This window comes from Danio rerio, chromosome 3 (assembly GCF_049306965.1).
Source record: "Danio rerio strain Tuebingen ecotype United States chromosome 3, GRCz12tu, whole genome shotgun sequence".
Taxonomy (NCBI): Eukaryota; Metazoa; Chordata; class Actinopteri; order Cypriniformes; family Danionidae; genus Danio; species Danio rerio.
In genome coordinates this window covers 35142815-35164955 of record NC_133178.1, presented here as the reverse complement: position 1 = coordinate 35164955, position 22141 = coordinate 35142815, and the positions used below count along the sequence as shown (strand labels likewise).

Genomic DNA, 22141 nt, shown 5'->3' with positions numbered 1-22141 from the left:
CCTTTGAGAACAAATAATGTGCAAAAGAAAAGACCACAGGAGACAGGAAGTGCTTTGCATAATTTCATTCCTAATATATTTCCTACATATTCATTTCTTTCTCTCTCTCTCTCTCTCTTCTTTTTTAATCTTTTGGTCTTGAGCAGTCCAGCAAAATACTTTTTCACTCTTACAAGTAATATCATAGGCACGTACATACAAAACATCCCGTTGTATTAGTATTCAGGATGGTAACATGTAAACATATTAAGTATCAATACAGCAAAACACATATATAAAAAAGTAATTCCTCTTCTCGTATGATTCTGTATGATGGTGTTATAAATTAAAAGGATAAAATGCTACAGTATTACGACTGAATTAATACAATGTGTTACGTAACTGGAACAATATGTGGTTAAACTTTCAGTCATGCACCTCATTTATAACACACCCTTTCAGGGGATTGAGTAACAACGACCCAACATCCCTGATCAACTCATATTAGGAGATTTGCATTTCAACCGCTCCGTTAATAATTTAGCACCCTGAAGTTTTGTTTGTTTGTTTGTTTTGTCCTTGCTCATGCACTGAGGATCCTCCTGTGACGCTTGTGGTCGTCGCCTGTTCTCTACCCTCTCACGGTCGTCGCCCTTTGCCTCGGCCAGATCCGTCTCGGCACCAATTTATCTACCGGAAACCAGAACACAGCTTTATTGTTCCCTCAGCCATGGGTGTGTTATAGACAGATACAGATCTCCACAGGATCTAGCTGAGAACATATCCGAACTCTATCAGCTGGCCACTAGGACATGTTTTAATACACCACAATGACACTTGGAAAGGATATAAAAGCAACAGCAATGGCATCCGAGTATTTTAGTTCCAACTGATATCTTAGACATCATCAAATCCTTCCTATGTCAGAGACCTGAGCTCCACTACAGGAATTAATCACACAGAAGTGACCATTTAATGTTCATTTACTCACCCTCATGACATATTTAGCCACACTTATCACTGTTCATTTAAAGGGCACCTATTTTACCCCGCCTTCAAGATTCAAGAGAAGTCTTTTGTGTTTCCAGAATGTGTCTGTCAAGTTTCAGCACAAAATACCCATCAGATTATTTATCATTGCCTGTAGAATCTGCCATTTTTGTGTGTCTGCTTCTCATGTGTTGCATCAGATAAACAGCCGTCAGTGACAGAGACAGACTTGGACTGAAATACAGCTCAATAGTCATAAATACCAAGTAAGTTTATTTGATGTATTTGTGTTGGAGTTTATTCAAGCCTTTCTGAAATGATGAGTCACACACAAATGCCATTTGCAGTACACACACACACACATATGTATGCGTTTACTGACACCATGCAGCCGTCGTGATTATAGTGGTTAAGAATTAGCAATTTTACTCTCTTTATTACAAACTATTTTTGTATATGTTTTGTAAATATTTTAATCGCAGTTTATTTGCACAAAGTGTTCTGTGGACATGTGTGTACATGTTAAGGAGACATGGTGCATGTCAATCAATTTGGTGGGCGGGGAAAACCACACTCCTACGTCACATTGTGGTTAGTCTCAAAATCACTAGGACTGTGTCCGAAACCGCAAACTTCCATACTATATAGTACGCTAAAATCAGTATGCGAGCTGAGTAGTATGTCCGAATTCAGAGAATTTGAAAATCAGTATGTGAGAAGTACCCGGATGACTTACTACTTCCGGCAAGATTCTAGAGTGCGCATCCCATGCATGCTACGCTATCCCATGATGCCCCGCGAGCGAATTCATGAATGGGAGTAAAGCAACGCAATTGACGCAGGTAGGTCACGTGACCATGACAAAATGGCTAATGTAGTACGTCCGAATTCCATTCATACTTTTCACATTCATACTGTATAGAACGTACTTTTCTAACGGCTGAGTAGTACGTTTAAATTCATATGCAGTACCTACTGAGTAGTAGGCGGTTTTGGACGCAGCCTAGAATTTGGGTCAGGAAATTTAACAAAAGAGACTTGTATGACAGTAGACACATTATACCTACACAATCTGTCCAAATAGCCTACAAAAGATGATTTTCATCATAGGTGCCCTTTAAATAAGATGTGTGCCATCATTTTGAGGATACGTTTACGCAATGATGTACTTAAAACAAGAATTTTTCTTTGTCTTGTGCACACTGTAAAGCCAATCGCTTATTTCCAAAAAGTCATTAGGACAACTGTTTAAATAACTGTTTAAACTACCTATGATGCTGTATCTCATAAATAAATGTACAAAATCTGTCACTGAGGTCTTTTCAAAAGGTACATACTGAACAGGTGGACATTAGTACTTTTAGAGTACACTTTTATACCTTGAAAATTAACTTTTGCACCTCTAAGGTACACATTTGCACTTTTATGTACTAATATACAGTTGAAGTCAGAATTATTAGCTCCCTTTTGAATTTGTAACTTCTTTTTTAAATATTTTCCAAATAATGTTTACAGAGCAAGATAATTCACAGTATGTCTGATAATATTTTTTCTTCTGGGTGAAGTCTTATTTGTTTCATTTATGCTAGAATAAAAACAGTTTTTAATTTTTTAAACACCATTTTAAGGCCAAAATTATTAGCCCCTTTAAGCTTTTTTTTTTTTTTGGATAGTCTACAGAACAAACCATCGCTGTACAATAACTTGCCTAATTACCCTCACCTGCCTAGTTAACCTATTTACCTAGTTAAGCCTTTAAATGTCACGTTAAGCTATATAGAAGTGTCTTGAAAAATATCTAGTCAAATATTATTTACTGTCATCATGGCAAAGATAAAATAAATCAGTTATTAGAAATGAGTTATCAAAAGTATTATGTTTAGAAATGTGTTGAAATCTTCTTTCCATTGAAAAGAAAAGGGAAGAAATAAACAGGGGGGCTAATAATTAAGGGGGTTTAATAATTCTGACTTCAATATCTTTAAGGACCTGGTAAGGACAAAAGTGTACCTGTTTAAAACGTACTGGCCCCAGTGAAAGATTTTTGTACCTTATTTCTACTTTATTAGATTTATTTTGTACCTTATTCCTCCAGTCAGACAGTTGCAGTGAGCAAAGTAGATTTCCCTGTACTCTCAGAATTTGTAAATAAATACACATTTAATAAGGAAAATAACATTTTTAAATACAACATACTTAAGCTGAAAATATTATGTTTTTATTTGATTGCATGATTCACAACGCTTCATGGGATTGTAGTTCTTTTTCTGTTTGAAGTCTTCCTGTGAAATTTCAATTAATTTTCAAATAAGCGACGTTTAACAGAGCAAGGATTGTTTTTGCAGTATTTCCGATCATATATTTTTGTTCTGAAGATTGTCTTGTCTTTTTTTGTTAGTTTGACTGAAATAAAAGCTGCTTTAATGTTTAAATAAAAATAGATTTTAGGGTAAATATTATTAGCCCTTTTAACATATAGATTTTTCAATTGGCTACAGTAAAAATCACTGTTGCCCAATGACTTGCCTGAATAATCTAACCTGCCTAGTTAACTTTATTATTGTAGTTAAATCTTTTAAATTACATTTAAAACAAATATTAGCATCGTGTAAAATGATTAGTAAACTGTTATAATGACAAAAAACAAAAAAATAAGTTATTAAAATGAGTTATTCAAACTATTATGATTAGAAATGTGTTTATGTGCTCCATTAATCAGTCCCTTTACAATTACAATTTTACAGGAGGGCTTATTTTGTCCTCAACTCTAAATAGTCTTGCATAATTTAATGGTTTAATATTGTGATTTTCTCATAGTTGATTGTTGTGGGTTACTGCTAAAACACTTTAACAAAAACTTAAAGAAAAAACTAAAACTCTTAAAAAAAAATGAAAAAAAGTGTGCGGGCATCAATTCAGTTCTGCTACAAACGTCAAAGTCTTAAATAATAAAGGTAATAATTTCTTTTAAAAGTGTTCTCTTGCCTAAACTGGCCAATTGTTTTGCTTGATAAGACATAAATAAATGATTAGGAGTTGCAGGGATTCATTTTATGTAGCCTGTGTGTGCTTTTTTGACTGTCAGAGTGAAATCACCCATTGGCATTTTATGAATTACAAGAGTTTTGCTCAAAATAACCTTTAATCCTCTACATCTTTACTCACCTACATCTGGGTCCGCATGAGGGTGAGTAAATAAACAGCAATTGTGTGTTTTGGGTTGGGTTAATCTATCCAAAACTATCGTCTCAACTATATCAAAACACACCAGGAAGTGTTAGTGGTAATAACAAGGCCTGCTGGACAACAAGTGTGCCACCGTCTGGAGTAAAGTGAGCACTGCGTCAGTCTATCTGCACTTTCTCCTTTTGATCTTGGGATCTTTTGGACTGTATAAGGTGCAGTGTGTTTAAACTGTGTGTGTGCATAGACGAAATCCATTTGACATCAGGCCTTTGAGACTGCAATAGAAAAAGGGCTTCATAGTCACATCGATGTTTCATGTAGCAATGACGATGAATGAAACCGAATTAACGGCCAACAGAATGTAAGTGACGAATGACTGCAATGCTTTCTCATCTTTGTCCTGTCTGTGCACAAACAAACAAATCAGTCAGCATATCTTGTGCTCAATTCCATGTGAGATCAGAAATATTATTAGCCTAAAACAGCAAAAGCTACAGTTTGAAATGGATTTCAACACACCTAAGATGGATACAGATGAAGTGAACACTTTCAGATGGTTTGTCACTGCCGATGTTTTTAACAGGTCCCTACTTGCTATTTTTCTACAAAATGGCTATTTGATACGTTTAAAAAAAATTGAATATTGATATGAATTTATATTAATTTATTTGATATATTCTATGAAATATTTTTTATTTCACTTGAAATTTCTCAGTTTCTCTGGATTTATGATTTCTGGTTATAAATGTATGTATATATATATATATATATATATATATATATATATATATATAGCCAGTCAAATAATTAATCGTGATTAATCGCATCCAAGATAAAGTTTGTATTTACATAATGTACATGTGTGTACTATATATTCATTCATTTATACATTTTCTTTTCGGCTTAGTCCCTTTATTAATCAGAAGTCACCACAGTGTAATGAACCGCCAACTTATTCAGCATGTTTTACGCAGCGGATGCCCTTCCAGCTGCAACCCATCACTGGGAAACACCCATACACTCTCATTCACACACATACACTACAGACAATTTAGCTTACCCAATAATGTAAATATTTATAAATACACACACTTAAATGGACATAAAATATGAAAAGTATACAAAAGAAACAAATTAACAAGTATATTTATTTTTATATATCCTTTGTATTATATAAAAATAATTATATATGAATATAAACAAGCATTTTATACAATATAGTTATGCCTATAGTCATATATACAGTACCCACAAATATATTTTGTAAATAAAAACTTTTGTTTTGCCTGCGAATAATCGTTTGACAGCACATATATATATATTTAATAATTATTTTATTATCATTCAATTATCATATGTATATAATTATTATCATTTTATAATAATAATTATTATTATTATTACTATTATTTTATGCAATTTGGCTTAATGACCCCCAAATCATTTGTAATTGTATCTAACTGTGTATTATTTATATTGATTAAGCTTAAGTGTCTAATTTTGCATATATTCACCTCAAACTTAACATCTTTTTAAATTTGATATCATTTTAATTACATTATTTCAGTCTAAATACAGAATAATACCACTGAAATATATACTAAATGGCTTCATACGTCAAAGGAGTGATATTAGTCATTTATATTGTGCTGATGCAACAGCAGCATTTGGTCCAGGTGAAAAAAAAGCACTATTCTGAATGATCTCTACCGTCAGACCCAAACAGGCTGGTGTAGGTTCGGTTAAAGAAACTAAATCACACTTAGTTTGAGTGCTTGTGGACAGAGGGACAAGACAACCCCTGGGACAATCACTGGGATGCAACAGCGACGCTTGGATTTGGGGAGGTTAGCGAATGCTCACGGGAGGAAATTCGGTCTCGTCGTCCAGGCACACGGGCCCTGCTGCGAACTCGTGTTCAGGAATCACCTCGCCTTTCTTAGCTCCGCCGTCCTCCGAGTAACCTGAGAGGAGCATAGACGTGTGATGGTGAGTATGATTTTGGATGTAGATGTGTTTGTGTGTGTTTGAGTGTGTCGTGGCACCTGTGAGAGTGGCTGTGACTGGTCCAGATGTGGGAATGGCCACAGTCGCAGCATAGGACTGGCACGCTTGTGGAGCCTCTGTCATGTCAGATTGATTAGTCTCTTCCCACTCTTTATCTGATCCAAACAACCTGGGGGTTCAAGGTGAAGTAATTATGTCTAAGTCGATTAATAGTATTGTTTATTCTCCAAAAAAAGGAGACTTTACAGGGTGTCTGTGAGGTTTTATAAAGAATTAAAAACTAATAAATCAGTTTAGAGAAATGCAAGACCCCTAAAAAGTATTAAAAGTCTTTAATACTGTTACAAGGTATCACATCTTGTATAATTTTTGATTATACAATGTGAAGTTGTATGCTAAAGTTTGCCTTGAATATTGAGATGCTATGTAGTCTATTGATTAAAAAATCCAGCTAGATATAACATCATGCTACTTTTTTATTGCAGTAACCAACATTGTTTTTCCAGCTGTTCGCCACTAGCTGGATTAGCATTTTATGCAGCATATGAATATGAATGTTTTAGTTTAGGATTGGCAATGAGCTCCGTCACACAGCAAAACAGATAAAGCAGTTCCTTGAAACTGAAAACGCTGAAAAAATAAAATGGCCAGCTCAGAGTCCTGACCTACACCCGAATAAAAAGCTCAGTAAAATCCTCTGTGGTAGAAACTGTAGAAAAGCTGATCTAGAACACAGCAGAGCAGTGTGAGAGATTAAGACTAATGATGTCCAGTGACCACAGGTATAGTTACAAAAAATATCCCTTTAATGTTGAATGTTTACATTTTCTGGAAAAAAATTAAGTCATAAACTGTTGATCAATTTTGATCTGTAATACTGATGCAGTGAGGACAAGTGTTGTGTTGCAATATAAATTCTTATTCATACATATTCAAACTTCTGAGATTTGAAAATGTTTATAAAGCACCACCATGAGACTTCTTGTTCATTAATTGACTTAATGAACTGAGTCATTTAATTTATGACAGAGGTTTTACAGAGTGAATGAGTGAGTGAATGAGTGAGAGTGGGCATGTCATTTGCTCACTTTGAAATATGAGTCAGTCTCATTCACAGCAATGCAAGAAAGGGTTACGAATAATAATAGTGCAATTACTGATTACAATGAACCTGGAAACTAGGATTAATCTTCATTGGCCTTATGCCCTACATTTGACTGAATAGGATTAGAAATGAATATTGTGTTATTTTCCTATTATAGTAATAAAAAATGTTTAAAAAATGCAATTTTTAAAATTAAGTCTTTCATTTTCATACATAATTTTTTAATAACGGCGAGAGAGTGGCGCAGTAGGTAGTGCTGTCGCCTCACAGCAAGAAGGTCGCTGGGTCGCTGGTTCGAACCTTGGCTCAGTTGGCGTTTCTGTGTGGAGTTTGCATGTTCTCCCTGCCTTCGCGTGGGTTTCCTCCGGGTGCTCCAGTTTCCCCCACAGTCCAAAGACATGTGGTACAGGTGAATTGGGTAGACTAAATTGTCCGTAGTGTATGAGTGTGTGTGTGTGTGAATGTGTGTGTGGATGTTTCCCAGAGATGGGTATCTCCCTGGAAGGGCAGCCGTTGCGTAAAAACTTGCTGGATAAGTTGGCGGTTCATTCCGCTGTGGCGACCCCGGATTAATAAAGGGACTAAGCCCACAAGAAAATGAATGAATGAATTTTTTATTATAATACTTCAATTAATAATTTCAGCAGCAGTCAGTTGCCAAGGTAACATTTACAATCTTTTTTATTTAGAATTAAATTTTATTTTAAACTGTTTTATTTAAAATTACTTGTAATAATTCATTATATTGATTGTAGTGTGTATGGGCATGTCCTGGTCCTTACAACTCACCTCATAAAAACTAGATGCTACGAAACACCAACATGGTGCGGTTAATATCAACCATATCCTAGAAAGCTTAAAATGCAAATGTAATTTCAATGTCATTTTGCTTTCTTTAAAATAAATCACTTCAGGCACAGCGACTCTCTTACAACAAACAAAAAGTCACTCGTGACTACCTGCTGGCATCATGATGAATATTCATTGAAAAAAAATAGTGAATCAAACAGATTTCAATTTGCTGTTTAATTGTGCAACACATAATTATACATTCAATTTGATTCTGAAAGAGTGAAGACTCACCTGTGCTTCTGCACCAGCGTGCACTCACCCCCATCTTGCGGATCAATGTTATAAATGAATAGCTGCCCATCAGAGGAGGCCACAAGTAAACGTGGAAGCTTCTGGATTCTGATTGGTCAAAAGTCAAACCCTTCAATGAGTTTTTTTTTTGTCTCAGTAGATGTTTTAGATGGCTTTGTAAAGACTGCAGGACTCACGTTGCCAGGGCGCAGACATTTCTCTGACCAGCCATCTGGAGACGGACGGTAGCGAAGGCTCGGTCTTGACTCATCATGCCTGACACCTGTGCGGGGAGGTAGCTGCTGGCGGCGGTGAACATCTTACCTACATATGCGGACCAAGAGGGAGCTTCCTCCTCCCCACTGCCAGACACAGAGGAACACAAACACAGGTAATGTACATATTTGTAAGTAGAAATCTGGATTTATTTGTTCAGTTGTCTGCAAAAGTGCACCTATCAAAAATCGTTTCTCACATTACACTTGCTTCCAAACCTGCTTCTTTCTTCATGTTTTAGAATCTCAAGCATGTTGTAAACCGGCAGCTATTGACTTTCATTGTATTATATTCATTGTACTGTATTGTATTTTTTCCTTGTTATGAATGTCAATGGCTGCCGGTTTCCAACATTCTTCAAAATATCTTCTTTTGTGTTCAACAGACTTGGAACCATTTGAGGGTGAGTAAAGGATGAGGGTATTGTTTTTGTTTTTGACGTGACGTTGCAGTTTTTACTGTCACACATAACAAAAATGAATATAATTAGAATTCTGATCATATAAAAAGCAGTAAATAGTTGAACGTTTCTTTGTTTTCCATGGATGTCTTGTTATAAAAACTTCTGCGTTATTAAATCTTATACATTCTTGAGCTAAATCTTAATACTATCCTATGGTGTGAGTGTCTCAAGTATAGTTCAATAAATTACAACTCTTATAAATTAAAAAGAAAACGATAAAATCGTTAATAAATACTTCAGGCCTAATTTTACATCTGGCTATTTTAGTAAATGGCCAACTTTTTTTTTTTTTTTTTTTTAAGTTATTGGACAACAGTGGGTTTTTCTAACGCCGATTAAAAAAAAAACAATTTCTTAATGGAGCCATTAATATTGACCTCAACAAATGTAAAACTGCTTTTATTCCTGTCAAACTAAAACACATTAGCTATAGGAAATACTGTAAAAAAAAAAGTTCTTTTACCATCAAACATCACTTGTGAAATATTAGACAAATGATAAAAATTTCACACCATGGCTAACATTAGCTGCGTCTCATTTCAGAAGCTGCATCCATCAAAGGATGTAAACTTGTAATGTGAGTCCTTCGAAGTCCATACAGGCCGAACAAAGTGTTTTGAAATAAGACGATCTAGCCCACAGAGGGCTGATCTCGCCAGGCGCCACCTATCAACAGGAACAGCTGCTGCTTATAAGCAGGATTTAATTTGCAATGACTTTTAGTGAATTCAAAACTCACATTAGGTGATCTGAAGGCAAAGCAAGGTTTACAAAAACTGGAACATGTTACTTTTTATACATAAATGTCACTTTTAGTAAGACATGTCATACTCTTTGTGTTTTACATGTGTTTAGAAATCCAAGTAAAATAAAACCTAATTCATACATTTAAAACTGTAATCAGAAGATTTCTTTTAAAAACGTCCTGACATTATCAGCACGCGATGAATCTTGGGATGTTTGAGGTCGCGAAAGATCCACCAGTTGTGTCCTTCATTACCTGAAGGATGCATTTGGAGGCTGCATTTTAAGAAGCCTTCAGATTTTTTTTAAATTAGACGAACGCAGAACCCTTTGAATGCATCCTTTGGAGGATGCAGCCTCTGAAATGGCACACAGCTATTTTTGCCTTCAACTTTATGTATTAGATTTGAAGTTGAAATCACAAAAATTGAAGATCTTACATGTTCACAGGGTCACACCTGAAATGTTGGTTTAGAGATTTCCTACAACAGGTTTGTACAGATCGAAGGTCAAATTGCAGTTTGAGTGTCTCCTCTTTTCTCACAGTTTCATTCATATTCCTTCGGCTTAGTCCCTTATTTATCAGGGGTCACCACAGCGGAATGAACCGCCAACTATTCCAACATATGTTTTACACAGTGGATACCCTTCCAGCCACAACCCAGAACTAGGAAACACGCATACACACTCTCGCATTCACATACATTGATTCACAAAGGTCAATTTAGCTCATTCAATTCACCTTTAGCGCATGTCTTTAAACTGTGGGGGGAACCGGAGCACCCAGAGGAAACCCACACACCATCAGGGAGAACATGAAATCTCCACATAGAAATGGCAACTGGCCCAGCCAGGACTCGAACTAGTGACCTTTTTGATGTGAGGCAACAGTGCTAACCACTAAGCCAATGTACTGCCCTTCTCACAGTTTCTAAAATGATTGTTTCAAGAATCTGGTCTCACCCTGAGTCTACTCTATCTTTTGTCCCATCTACTGTGTGTGCCAGAAACCATTATCCCATCTGAATTTCAGCTCCTGGTGTTTCCTCAGCACATGTAAACAAAGGACTCTATTTTGACAGTCCATGCGCAGAGCGCAAAACGCAGGGCGCAAACGCTTTCAGGGCGTGTCAGAACGCGTTTTTGCTAATTTAAGGACAGGAAAACATGCTTTGCGCCAAGGCGCATGGTCTAAAAGGGTTGAGTTTATTTTCTTCATGAGTTATAGGTGTGTTTTGAGAATAAACCAATTAGAGTCTCATCTCCCATTCCCTTTAAGAGCCAGCTGCATCGCGCCAAGAGCGCATTCGCTATTTACAGGATGCAAAGTAAGTCTAAGTGGAAAAAATGAGCAGTTCACAAGCAAACAGTTACAGTTAACAGTTTTTTAACAGAAAACTTTTAAACAGAGCAATTACTGCGTGAGAATGAGAGATAATGGAACTACTTTCACATTTGCTCTTGGATAGGGAAACCTTTACGCACAGACATCAATTAGCCTATAAATAATTAATTTTGTTTGTTAAGCGCAAATATTGGTTTCAAAACTATTTCTAAATTCAGTTCTAATTTCTAGCAAACGAATAAATGAACAATAACAAAATGTGCTCAAAAACCTGAGTTATATCCTAAAACACATGCTGTGCCCCGTATGCTCTAAAACCTGACAGGTGGGCAAATCTAAGCTTGTTTTTATTAAAACAAATATAAATATGGATATAATAAATAATACTGCTATTTATAATAACATTATACAAAAGCAAATTGTTATGAATGAACTGAAAAAGCCTCCCGAGATGAAGAAGACATAAAAGCAGTGATTTTTCATATTTATGTAGGCTAGAAAATAATATGTTTTTTAATATTTTAATCCTTTATATTTATACCCTATATCTATTCTTATTATATCCTATATATATACTTAATATTTAAATTTTTTCATATGTAAAGATATTTGCCTATTGCTCTCTTGTGCGTATTAAGCAGTGCGTAAGCGAGGCGCAACTCTGCGCCGGAGTTTAGACCGGGTTAGTTTTGGTCTAATGAAAAATCAATTATAGATTCTCAAAATAGCAACGCGCCAGCGGTCCGCCTCAGAACGCCTTCCTTTTTAGACCAGAACGTCTATGGGCGCACAAATGAGCGCTAATGCATTTGCTATTTAAACAGCATAGCGCAACGCCTCAAAACGACTCTTGCGCCAAGCTGAAACTACCAAAAGACTATTGCGCCGCGCCTTGCGCCACACTGCACCGGGTGTATTATAGGGCCCAAAGTGATACAAACAGTTAATCTGACCATATCAATGCCATCCAGATCTTCATTCATTGAAGGTTTCTGCAAAGTCTTTTGCTTTTGAATCACAAAAAACAGCATCTTCTGCAATTAGTGAAATTACTAACAACTCTTTTTTTTTTGTCAGGCCTATACAATTTCTAGAAAAGAAAAGACTAGAACTCTTATTTCTTGTGCATTTTAATCTTTGAAACTGTGCACAATTAAACAACTACACTGAAATACAGGATCTGAAAAGGCACAATAGAAGCACTTTAAATGAACCCAAACTGCATTGGCTACAAAAAAGCATTTTCATTACCTTGGGCTGTGTTGTTCAAGCTTGAAAATGTGCACCGTCTCTGTATTGCTTGAGGCACACAGGAACTGAGCATCCGGGCTGAAGGAAAGGGAGCTGATGTTGACATACCTTTAATGACAGAGACACAAAAGGTCAACAGCGAACACAAAATTACACATGCAGCAAACACATATACACATATACAACATTTGATGCAGATGCATGTCTTGCATATGACCGAAGTAGCTTTACTGTTTATTATGGGCTTTACGTTATCCTCATTTTACCTTTTCATCCCTCTTCTGAACTCAAACAGGCGCAGTCCCTCTGGGATGGAGAAGACTCGAATCACTGTGCCCTGAGACACCAGAAAAGAAGATGACAGATGCTCAAAAAGGCGTATATCAATGTTTATATATAGGGTATAACTAGGCAGAAATCCACAGATTTTAGCCCATCAAGTATTTATTTACTTGTGTTATTGTGTTTAAATTTATATTTATTCAGCTTTTTTTTATTTATTTCAGTGATAATATTGACTAATATGAAAGTGTTCATTTTATTTGTTTACAATAGAGATTGTAAAGTATTATTTTTAGTCTATATATTATATGAGAGGCTTGCTTTGTTTACCAAATAATGGATCTAATTGTATTTGCATTGTAAACATTAAACATTAAAGTTAAAAAAGTATTATTTTTCATTTCATAAATTAGGTTTTTATGATAGTCCCAAAATCATTCTGCGTAAATCCACAGATTTTTTTTTACAAAATTCTGCTCAGAAATAGCAAAAAATGTCCGCAGATCTGTCTGGACCTAGGTATAACTTTGTCAGTATCACCAAAACACATCTATTTGCAGAACATTATAGTATTTTTTGATTGATTCAGCATTCTTGTCACAAATTCTGAATTCTGTTATATGTCTGAACATTGTATGTTGCTGATCTTCATTACATTCTAGATCAGTGGTTTTCCACAGAGGAAATATAGCCAACTGAAAAAAGCCTAAGAATGTCTTACAACAAAAAGACTGAGAGTAAAACATGCCCAGATATGTTCTAGGGCAAATTTGTTTGATTCGCCAGTCTGAGTTTCTGTATGATTGGCTCTTTACCCTTTCAGAAGCACTGGCCAGTTTGGTGCCAGAGGCACTGAAGGTGATGGCGGCCAGTGGACTGTCATGAGCTGGAATCATGGTCACAGTGCTCTAAACAGACAAAACACACACACACACACATATTCATATGTCATGTCAGGACATTTCTCTTATTTATAGTAAGTTATTTAACCAAAGGGACTGCCAAAAGGAGCAGCTAAACTGTTCATTGGCCTGTATTTTTTACCAGATTGTTGGCATCATAGACAATAATTTCTCCGATGGTATCACTGCCAGGATATGCCAGGAAAGAGTTGGAATGGTTGATGGAGAGAGCACAGAGACCTACAGAGGCACATGGTTCATGTGTCGACACAGTAAACAGATTTATATTTATATTTGATGCATATATTTATAATTCAAATAATTTTTTTTACCTGATGGGTTGGACGGTGTGTTGAGAAGCGTCTTCAAGAGTTTCATGTCCTTTATATTGTGGATATAGATGGATTCCTCCAGACAGACAACCAATCTCTAATAAAAAAAATGTATGCAAAAATAATTGTTCAGTTTAGATGACTTTATTAGTACCCGTAGGAAGATTTTTTGGTATTGCAGCGGAGGTTGACATTTGATAAAAACAATTACAACAATCAAATCAAATCATTACAGACACACAGGTTCCCACAGAAAAATCGTCAGGTTAAAAAAATAATCTAATACTTTATGAATCCTAATCTATTACAACTGACAATTGAACGACAGTTGAAGATGGAATAAAGCTAAATCTGCAATGTTTTGTCCTGCTGAAAAACATCTGAAGGAAGAATGTTAAACTCCTCAGAAAGAGGGTGAGAACTACAATGTCAAAATGCTGGGTTCCACAGAAAAGTAAAAAAAGGTTTGCTCTTATTTTTTAACTAAATAAAATACAATATCAGTGGTTGGGAAGAACAGTTATTTGAAATAAATTGAAACAATTTATTGCATTGTTTAATGTGGATTGAGGGAAGGTATATGTGTGTATATATATGGTTTGTTATTATTTGTTCCATTTTTTTTCATCAGATTTTGATTGTTTTATTTGGGGATTGTTTTGTCAGTGTTTTATAGACCAGTTCAATGTGGTGGTGTCATTGGCCCATGAACATATCCTGCATGTTGTTAAACTATTTTATAACTGTAAGAGGCAATTCAATCATAACTTAATGTTAAAACAGCTGTCATAACATTATTTATCAATATGTGGCTCTTTTTGGATTCTCGTAAGATGTAGAAATTAAAAATGTAAAACAGGAAATACATTGGGACCATTGTTTTTGTTTACATCCCTTAAAATGGTCTATAGGATTGTATATGGTGTGTGGGTTGTTGTAAAATGTTAATTGCAAGAATAAAAATTTCATGACAAAAACAGGCACAATAAAAAAACAGAAAGAATGTGAGGCCAACGTGAAAGTGTTTTCTAAAACATAAGGGCACTGATGCTCCTTGCACAGAGCTTCACAATTTGCCTTTAAAAGTTTAAAGCACAGTCAATGATGATACTCAGATATTTGTAGTTCTCCACTCATTCTCTCACGCATAATTACTAACAACCCAAATGTTTTTCTGCCTGCTGAACCAAGCGTTCATCTTCTCCGGGAGCTTAATAGGTGATAATTGGCAGGTTTGCAGCGGCACAGCTGTGTTGTGTTTACCTGTCTGTTGAGACGCACTGCAAGAATGTTGTTTGAGTAGCTGTAGTTGCAGATCTCGGTGCCCTTTTTGAAGTGGTAGACGTTCATGCGACGTGGCATGGACTGACTCACCACCACAACCAGGCTGCTGGAGAAAAGCCTTTCCACGATGTACACTTCTGGAGTTTCTGCTGAAGGCGAGCGGAGAAAACAACACATTAGTCGCCATATAAACTAAACAGGCCATGTACAAACACATGCACAAGCACTTTGTGGTAACAAGCAAAGTAACTTTCTGCCATTATTGTTTAGATTTAGTTATCCAAACCCATACGAGGGCGAGGCAGTGGCGCAGTAGATAGTGCTGTCGCCTCACAGCAAGAAGGTCGCTGGGCCGCTGGTTCGAACCTCGGCTCAGTTGGCGTTTCTGTGTGGAGTTTGCATGTTCTCCCTGCCTTTGCGTGGGTTTCCTCCGGGTGCTCCAGTTTCCCCCACAGTCCAAAGACATGTGGTACAGGTGAATTGGGTTGGCTAAATTGTCCGTAGTGTATGAGTGAGAGTGTGAATGGGTGTGTAAATATTTCCCAGAGTTGGGTTGCGGCAGGAAGGGCATCTGCTGCGTAAAAACTTGCCGGATAAGTTGGCAGGTCATTCCGCTGTGGCGACCACGGATTAATAAAGGGACTAAGCCGACAAGAAAATGAATGAATGAATGAACCCATACAAATTTGGATAATCATTCATTTATTCATTTTACTTCTGGCTTAGTCCCTTATTTATCAGGGGTCTCCACCATGAAATGAACTGTTAACTATTCCAGCTTATGCTTTGCACAGCGGATGCCCTGCCAGCAGCAACCTAGTACTGCAAAACACTGGTACACTCTTGTATTCACACACACTCATACTTTACTGACAATTTTGTTTACTCAATTCAATATCTTTCCTATATCGTTTTACCAACTGTACCACGACGAATGAAGTTCTGCACAAGACTTTTGGCCAGCGGAGAAATTAAAATGGTCGTGCCCAACTGAGTCTGGTTCTCTCAAGGTTTTTTTTCTTCACTCCCATCAGGTGTAGTTTTTTTTCCCTCTCCGCTGTTGCCACTGCCTCGCATGGTTCAGGCTTGGTAGAGCTACGCATCGATGAATTTGCTCTTCAGTGTTTGAACTCTCAGTAATGATTAAATCACATTGAACTGAGCTAAACTGAACTGAACTGAACTTAAACACTAAAACCTGAACCACACTGTTCCAGTTACTGAACCACACTGTTCCAGTTACTAAGACCATTTATGTGAAGCTGCTTTGACACAATCTACATTGTAAAAGCGCTATACAAATAAAGCTGAATTGAATTGAATTGTCCCAGTTGGGGCTCGCCCATCTTGCTGTGAGGCGACAGTGTTAACCACTGAGCCACAGTGCCGCAAATTTGGTTGATCATTGAAACTTTTTTTTTTTTAGAAATTATCCTAACGAAACGGAGGGACAATTTCTTAGGCGATCCAAAAAAATAAAGATGCTAAAAAAAGGTATTCATTACAGATACAATGGTACAGATCAAGATCTCATATGAGCTTTGGTGAACTAGTGATGAACTATACATTAATCATTAAAACCTCCACAAGTGTTCAATCTTTCAAATGTGCACAACATATTATCAACGAAATGTCCATCGACATATGTAAATTCTCCCGTTTTTGACTTTTACGAAAATTGTGTGATCCGCTGTAAAAAAAATGTTGGGATCCACACAATCGATTTGTGTTAAGACAACATGCAGGAATTAAGTTACTTATTAGATTTTACAAATTTATAATAATTAAATAAATTAATTAATAATTAAATAATTAAATTCTTAATAGCTTGAGTGATGTTGAATCTGATGGTGGGGAGATATCATGTTCTGGATCAGCTCAGCATCTTATATGATAAAAAATTATAAATCATGACTTTATATTGTGAAGACAGCGGCATAATGCAGTGAAATAATGTTGTTTTTCTGTATCAAAACTGTAGGCATGTGCATGCGTACATTTGATCTGCTGGTTTTACCAGGATTATTTTTACAATATACAGTTGAAGTCAGAATTATTAGCCCCTCTTTAAATTTTCTTTTTTAAATATTACCCAAATTATATTTAACAGAGGACAGAAATGTTTACAGTATGTCTAATAATATTTTTTCTTCTAGAGAAAGTCCTATTGTTTTATTTCAGCTAGAATGAAATTAAAATTATTATTATTTTTTTTTTAAAGATTTAAATTTTTTTAAGGTCAAAATTATTAGTCCCTTTAAGCTATATTTTTTGATAGTCTACAGAACAAACCATCGTTATACAATAACTTGCCTAATTACCCTAACCTGCCTATAACCTAAATAACCGAGTTAAGCCTTTAATTGTCACTTTAAGCTGTATAGAAGTCTCTTAAAAAATATATAGTCAAATATTATTTACTGTCATCATGGCAAAGACAAAAATCTTCTCTTCGTTAAACAGAAAAATAAACAGGGGGTCTAATAATTCTGACCTCAACTGTATTTAGCGGTTCTTAATGATGAGTTTAAATTATTTTTGGGAGCTTGATAGAAAAACAAAATCCCCTTTTGATGTTTGAATAAGAATCACATGAATGGTTTGCTACACATCAGAAAAAGTACTTAATATTTAAACTAATTTAAGTAATTTATAGGATGCTGATTATTCCAAAACTAAACTAAATAAAATAATAGATTCTTTTGATAGTGAAAAATGTAAAATAGAAGAGGGTTCTTTATCCTACAAACCTATGTTTTGGTTTTGTCATAAACTCTTTAATTTCTAAAAACATATATTTTTAATTATTTTAAAAGTTTTCTCAAAAGGAGGTTAAGCTGGACCATTGTCTTGCAATTCTTGGATATTCTGAGACATTAGACACTTTTCCAAAGTCCCAGTAATGTCCCCTTTTAATAGGCCAAACTCTTGCAAAAAAAAGGATACTTTTAAACTGGATACCTTCTGTTCCTCCATGTTTCAAAGTGTGGATGGGTGAATTGTATCAAAGTCATTCAGCTTGAGAGGATATGCTCAAAAAATCTCAAAATCTCAACACCAATTTCAAACTGTATGTCAACCTTTTCTGGATTTCCTCAAAAGTGATTAGTGCTATGCCAACGATGTATTGGAACAACTGATCATACTACGATAACTACATTTGAACATTATGATTGCTTTGTTTGGTAAATAGCACCAATTGTTTGTTATTTATTCACTTTAATTTATTTTTATGTTCAGATTTATCGCTGGGGTTGCTATGTTTATATCTGTGTATTTTCCTTGTACCGTTTTTGTATTTAAAAAACACAAAAGCCTAAATAAAATATAAAAAAGTTACATATTCAAATAAATGTAACGTTAAATAAAGTTATTGATTTTCTAAGTGTACTTTCTGTTTTACATACATTAGTAGCAGACTACAGAAACAACCTCAACCACAGGGTCAAAAGCCAACATGTAAAGTGAATCAGTGGGCTATTTCTAACTGTACTCTAGGGTGAGATTAGCACAACACAGATCCTGACAGCACAACCACAAGTCACATAACTTGTTCTGAGATAAGGTATAATAAAAAAAAAAAAGTTCTCAACAGAATAGAAAGGAAATGACATGGCAATTTTTTTTTTGGTGAAGTAACCCATTAGAATAGAAAGTGGCTACACCCTATGATGATGTCCACATTATAAGGTGCATGATATTTCCTCCTATTGCATGGTTGGCAGACCACCACACTTCTGTTTTAGATTACATTTACAAAGAATGGCAAGATATCTCACCGCTCTCATGAATGCAGTCCAGTTTGTCCACCGAGGTCACAGAGAAAAGCCTGTATCCAGTTTTGGTGCCCACAGCCAAAGACCTGTGGAAACAACACAATCTCCTGATGTATCAACTATCATTATTTCACTGTATACAACAGTTCTGTCTGCTTCTCGAATCTAATTGGCTGATAGCTGTGTGATATTCTGCAATATGAGAACTTGTACAGCCCAAGTGAACCGCGCTCAGGCCCACCTCTTCTAAACGGGCCAGGGCCGGCCAAGTAAACCGTGCCCGAGCCCGATTCAGCGCACTCACACTTCTCAAACCATCCGGGAAACGAGTCTGGGCACGGTTCGGATAGCATAGTGTGAGTATGCCCTTAGAGTTCAACAGAATAAAGAAATTCCTACATGTTTTAATTCATCTGAGGATGGGCAAATAATGTGGGCATTTTCATTTTTGGAACAATTATCTCAAAAAGTGGTATAATTAATAGTAATAATTATAAATAAAATAAAAAAATTTAATAATGATCAGCAATAAACGTGTGATCATTTACTCACTCTATCCAATATGTTTTTTTTATCTTCTTGAGAATATTAAAGATAATTTTCAGCTGAAATTGTGGCCCTTGGTGATTCATACAATGCAAGACAATGATTACCAGCCTGATGCTCCAGACGAATCATTTTATTTCACAATACCTCAGTGTATCGTTAAAAGCCATTTTATGACCACCACAGACCAGAATTTCAGCTAAAAATCTTCTTTGTTGTTTTACTAAAGACAAAAATCTCTTACATCTTGAATGGCCTGAAGATGAGTAAATGAACAGCAAATTTGCATGGAGTATTTGACTAAACTATCCCTGTAAGTGGCAAGCCAAGCTGTGTTGTTCTTAACAAAGCTTGATCTAGACTTGTTGGATGTACCAGGTCTTATTTTTGAGTAGACAAAAATGTCCACATCTGGTTTGCAGGCCCCATGATTCCTCCAGACGAAGCTGTTTGTGTCAGATCCTGTGCTTAGCATTAGCATGGCTAATTCCTACTTTTATTGGAGAGCATAAGTATGTCTCGCTGACCACATCGCTAAAATCCCTAAATAAAACCTTGTGTTTACTGCGACTGACATGTGTTGGCAATCACAGCTGTACACAATACCTGACAGACAAATCAACAGCACCTAAAACAACTAGATTCAGATTTTTCTCATACTGAGGTGTTTTGGTCCAGCTTCCTTCAATCTCAGAAGAGCAAATTAACAAATAGCCTGACTCCATATCATGTTCTGTATATATGATTTGCTGTGCTTCACTTTTTAAGACAAGAAACCAGTGTTTATCAGCCAAAAGAGAGGACACAAGTGGGGTCAGCTTGTCAGGAGACTCTGGACGGATCAATAGGGTCACATAATGCAAATTCAGCTCTATTTGTGAGGGAAATGAAAAGGGTAGGGTATCTATTTATTTTTTATTTTTTGTATATATTAACATTTATATGATTATAAGTCTATTTGTTTGTTTGTTTTGTTCCATTTGAAGATGGTTTCTATAGATTTGATGAAGATATTGAGATTTTGGATTACAGCATGGACCAATATCTGCCAGTGGGCTCAATATACATCACCTTAATTCAAAATAAAATCGATTGAAGGACATTTGCATTAAACAAACAAACAAACAAACAAGCAATAACATACAGCGTTGCACTACAAAACATTTTTGTAGAGCATACAACGCCTTTATGAATTTACATCTGCTAGAATTTTACACATTTAACGGACTAGTTTTGTAAGGATTAATTGAATTGAAGACTTTATGAGCATCACAGAACCCTTGTTAAAAGTACTACTGACTATAAACACAACGTACAGCCATTGATAAAACAGTGCTGAAACAACACCGGTTCTGTTCCACCGTTACAACAGCGTTATTACATACTTTTTAATGGATATAATAATCAAAACAGACAGCAAGCAGCGGACAATCCTTTAAGCAGAGGTGACATTCCCTTCTGTGAGGTAAATCGCGGTTAATAGCATCTTAGAAATATCCGATTCGGCAGATGATGCAAGACTGATCTGCAGATGTGCAGCAGCGCTTACGTGGAGTCCTGGTTGAAGGAGGCGCAGCACAGCCCCAGCCCCGGCCCCGGCCCGCCAGGACCGTCGGCTCCCTCCTCGGTCTCCATCCCGATTCCCAACGACCTCCTTCCCTCCCTCCGCCCTGGATCGGAGGCCTGGGATCGGTTGGACCTCTTGGAAAGATAGTGGCGAAGCGGAGACCTACGGGAGAAAAACTGGACGGTCCGAATTAAGTAGAAGACAAAAGACACCCGAACGCTTCGACTACCGTTCAGCCTCGCGTTAATGAATTAAATCGCCAGTTTGGGGTACATTTACGACTTCAGGCGAAACAGAGAGAATGAAGCAAAACAAAACCAGCTGATAGTTGTTGCGTCACGTCAACAACACATACTAGTGGTTGCAGAATATGCGCCGTGTTGTCGTCCGGCTGAGCGCTGATTGGTCGAGGGAAGCATACCAGACGCTGATTGGAGGAGAGTGCGGAATTAAGTCAAACGTGGGCGTGGTTTGGTTTACATATTCAGAGAGTTTAACCATATAAAATGTCCACGAATACAGATATGACAGAGCCACTCATGACAGGCGTCCTCCTTTTCTGCAGAATTTATTCATGTTTATAACTATGACTGGATTCTTTCGAACAGTTCATGGACTGATTTTGAACAGACTCGGTGAATTTTAACGTCATCACGTGACATCCTAGCCTGCAACGTTACCTTTTAGTAAACCCTAAACAAGCTTAAATTTAGTCTGTTTGTTGCTTTCGTCTACATATAATTAATTGACATTTTGCTTATTGAAATATGTTCCAGTTTAATTTGTAGAAGCAATTGTAGCTTTTAAAAATAGGCTACATACTGACATGAACATGATGACATTAATTAAAATATTTCAGGTTCAAAAATTTTTCAGGTAACTGATAGTATGTATTAATATTTCTGCTTACACGTCGTTTTATCAGTCAAATTGTTCAGTTCAACAGTTTTTTAGTTATTTGAATAACAGTTATTTGCATGTAACAAACTTCTGTTGTAGTTGTGAGGTGCTGCAAGTGTTTCC

General features: G+C 36.2%; 1 protein-coding gene across 2 annotated transcripts; it reads right to left on the bottom strand.

Moving 5' to 3' along the window:
- Nucleotides 1-49: 49 nt before the first annotated feature.
- wipi1 (WD repeat domain, phosphoinositide interacting 1) lies at nucleotides 50-21474 on the bottom strand. Of its 2 annotated transcripts, none has more exons than XM_005164002.6 (13): nucleotides 21101-21474; nucleotides 19009-19091; nucleotides 15209-15375; nucleotides 13946-14042; nucleotides 13756-13853; nucleotides 13527-13619; nucleotides 12696-12766; nucleotides 12430-12537; nucleotides 8548-8712; nucleotides 8351-8458; nucleotides 6201-6331; nucleotides 6019-6119; nucleotides 50-669 (listed from the first exon to the last, which is right to left on the bottom strand). In XM_005164002.6, exons 1-13 carry the CDS (start codon nucleotides 21184-21186, stop codon nucleotides 619-621), a joined length of 1359 nt encoding a protein of 452 aa, XP_005164059.1. In that variant the 5' UTR covers nucleotides 21187-21474; the 3' UTR covers nucleotides 50-618.
- Between the last annotated feature and the right edge of the window lie 667 nt (nucleotides 21475-22141).

Coding starts and splice junctions, on each gene's coding strand:
- wipi1 (XM_005164002.6), bottom strand. CDS start 21,186: ATGGAGACCGAGGAGGGAGCCGACGGTCCTGGCGGGCCGGGGCCGGGG. Junction 8,713..12,429: donor CTTGAACAACACAGCCCAAG/GTAATGAAAATG, acceptor TGTGTCTGGCAG/TGGGGAGGAGGAAGCTCCCT. Junction 6,120..6,200: donor AGTCACAGCCACTCTCACAG/GTGCCACGACAC, acceptor TGCTCCTCTCAG/GTTACTCGGAGGACGGCGGA.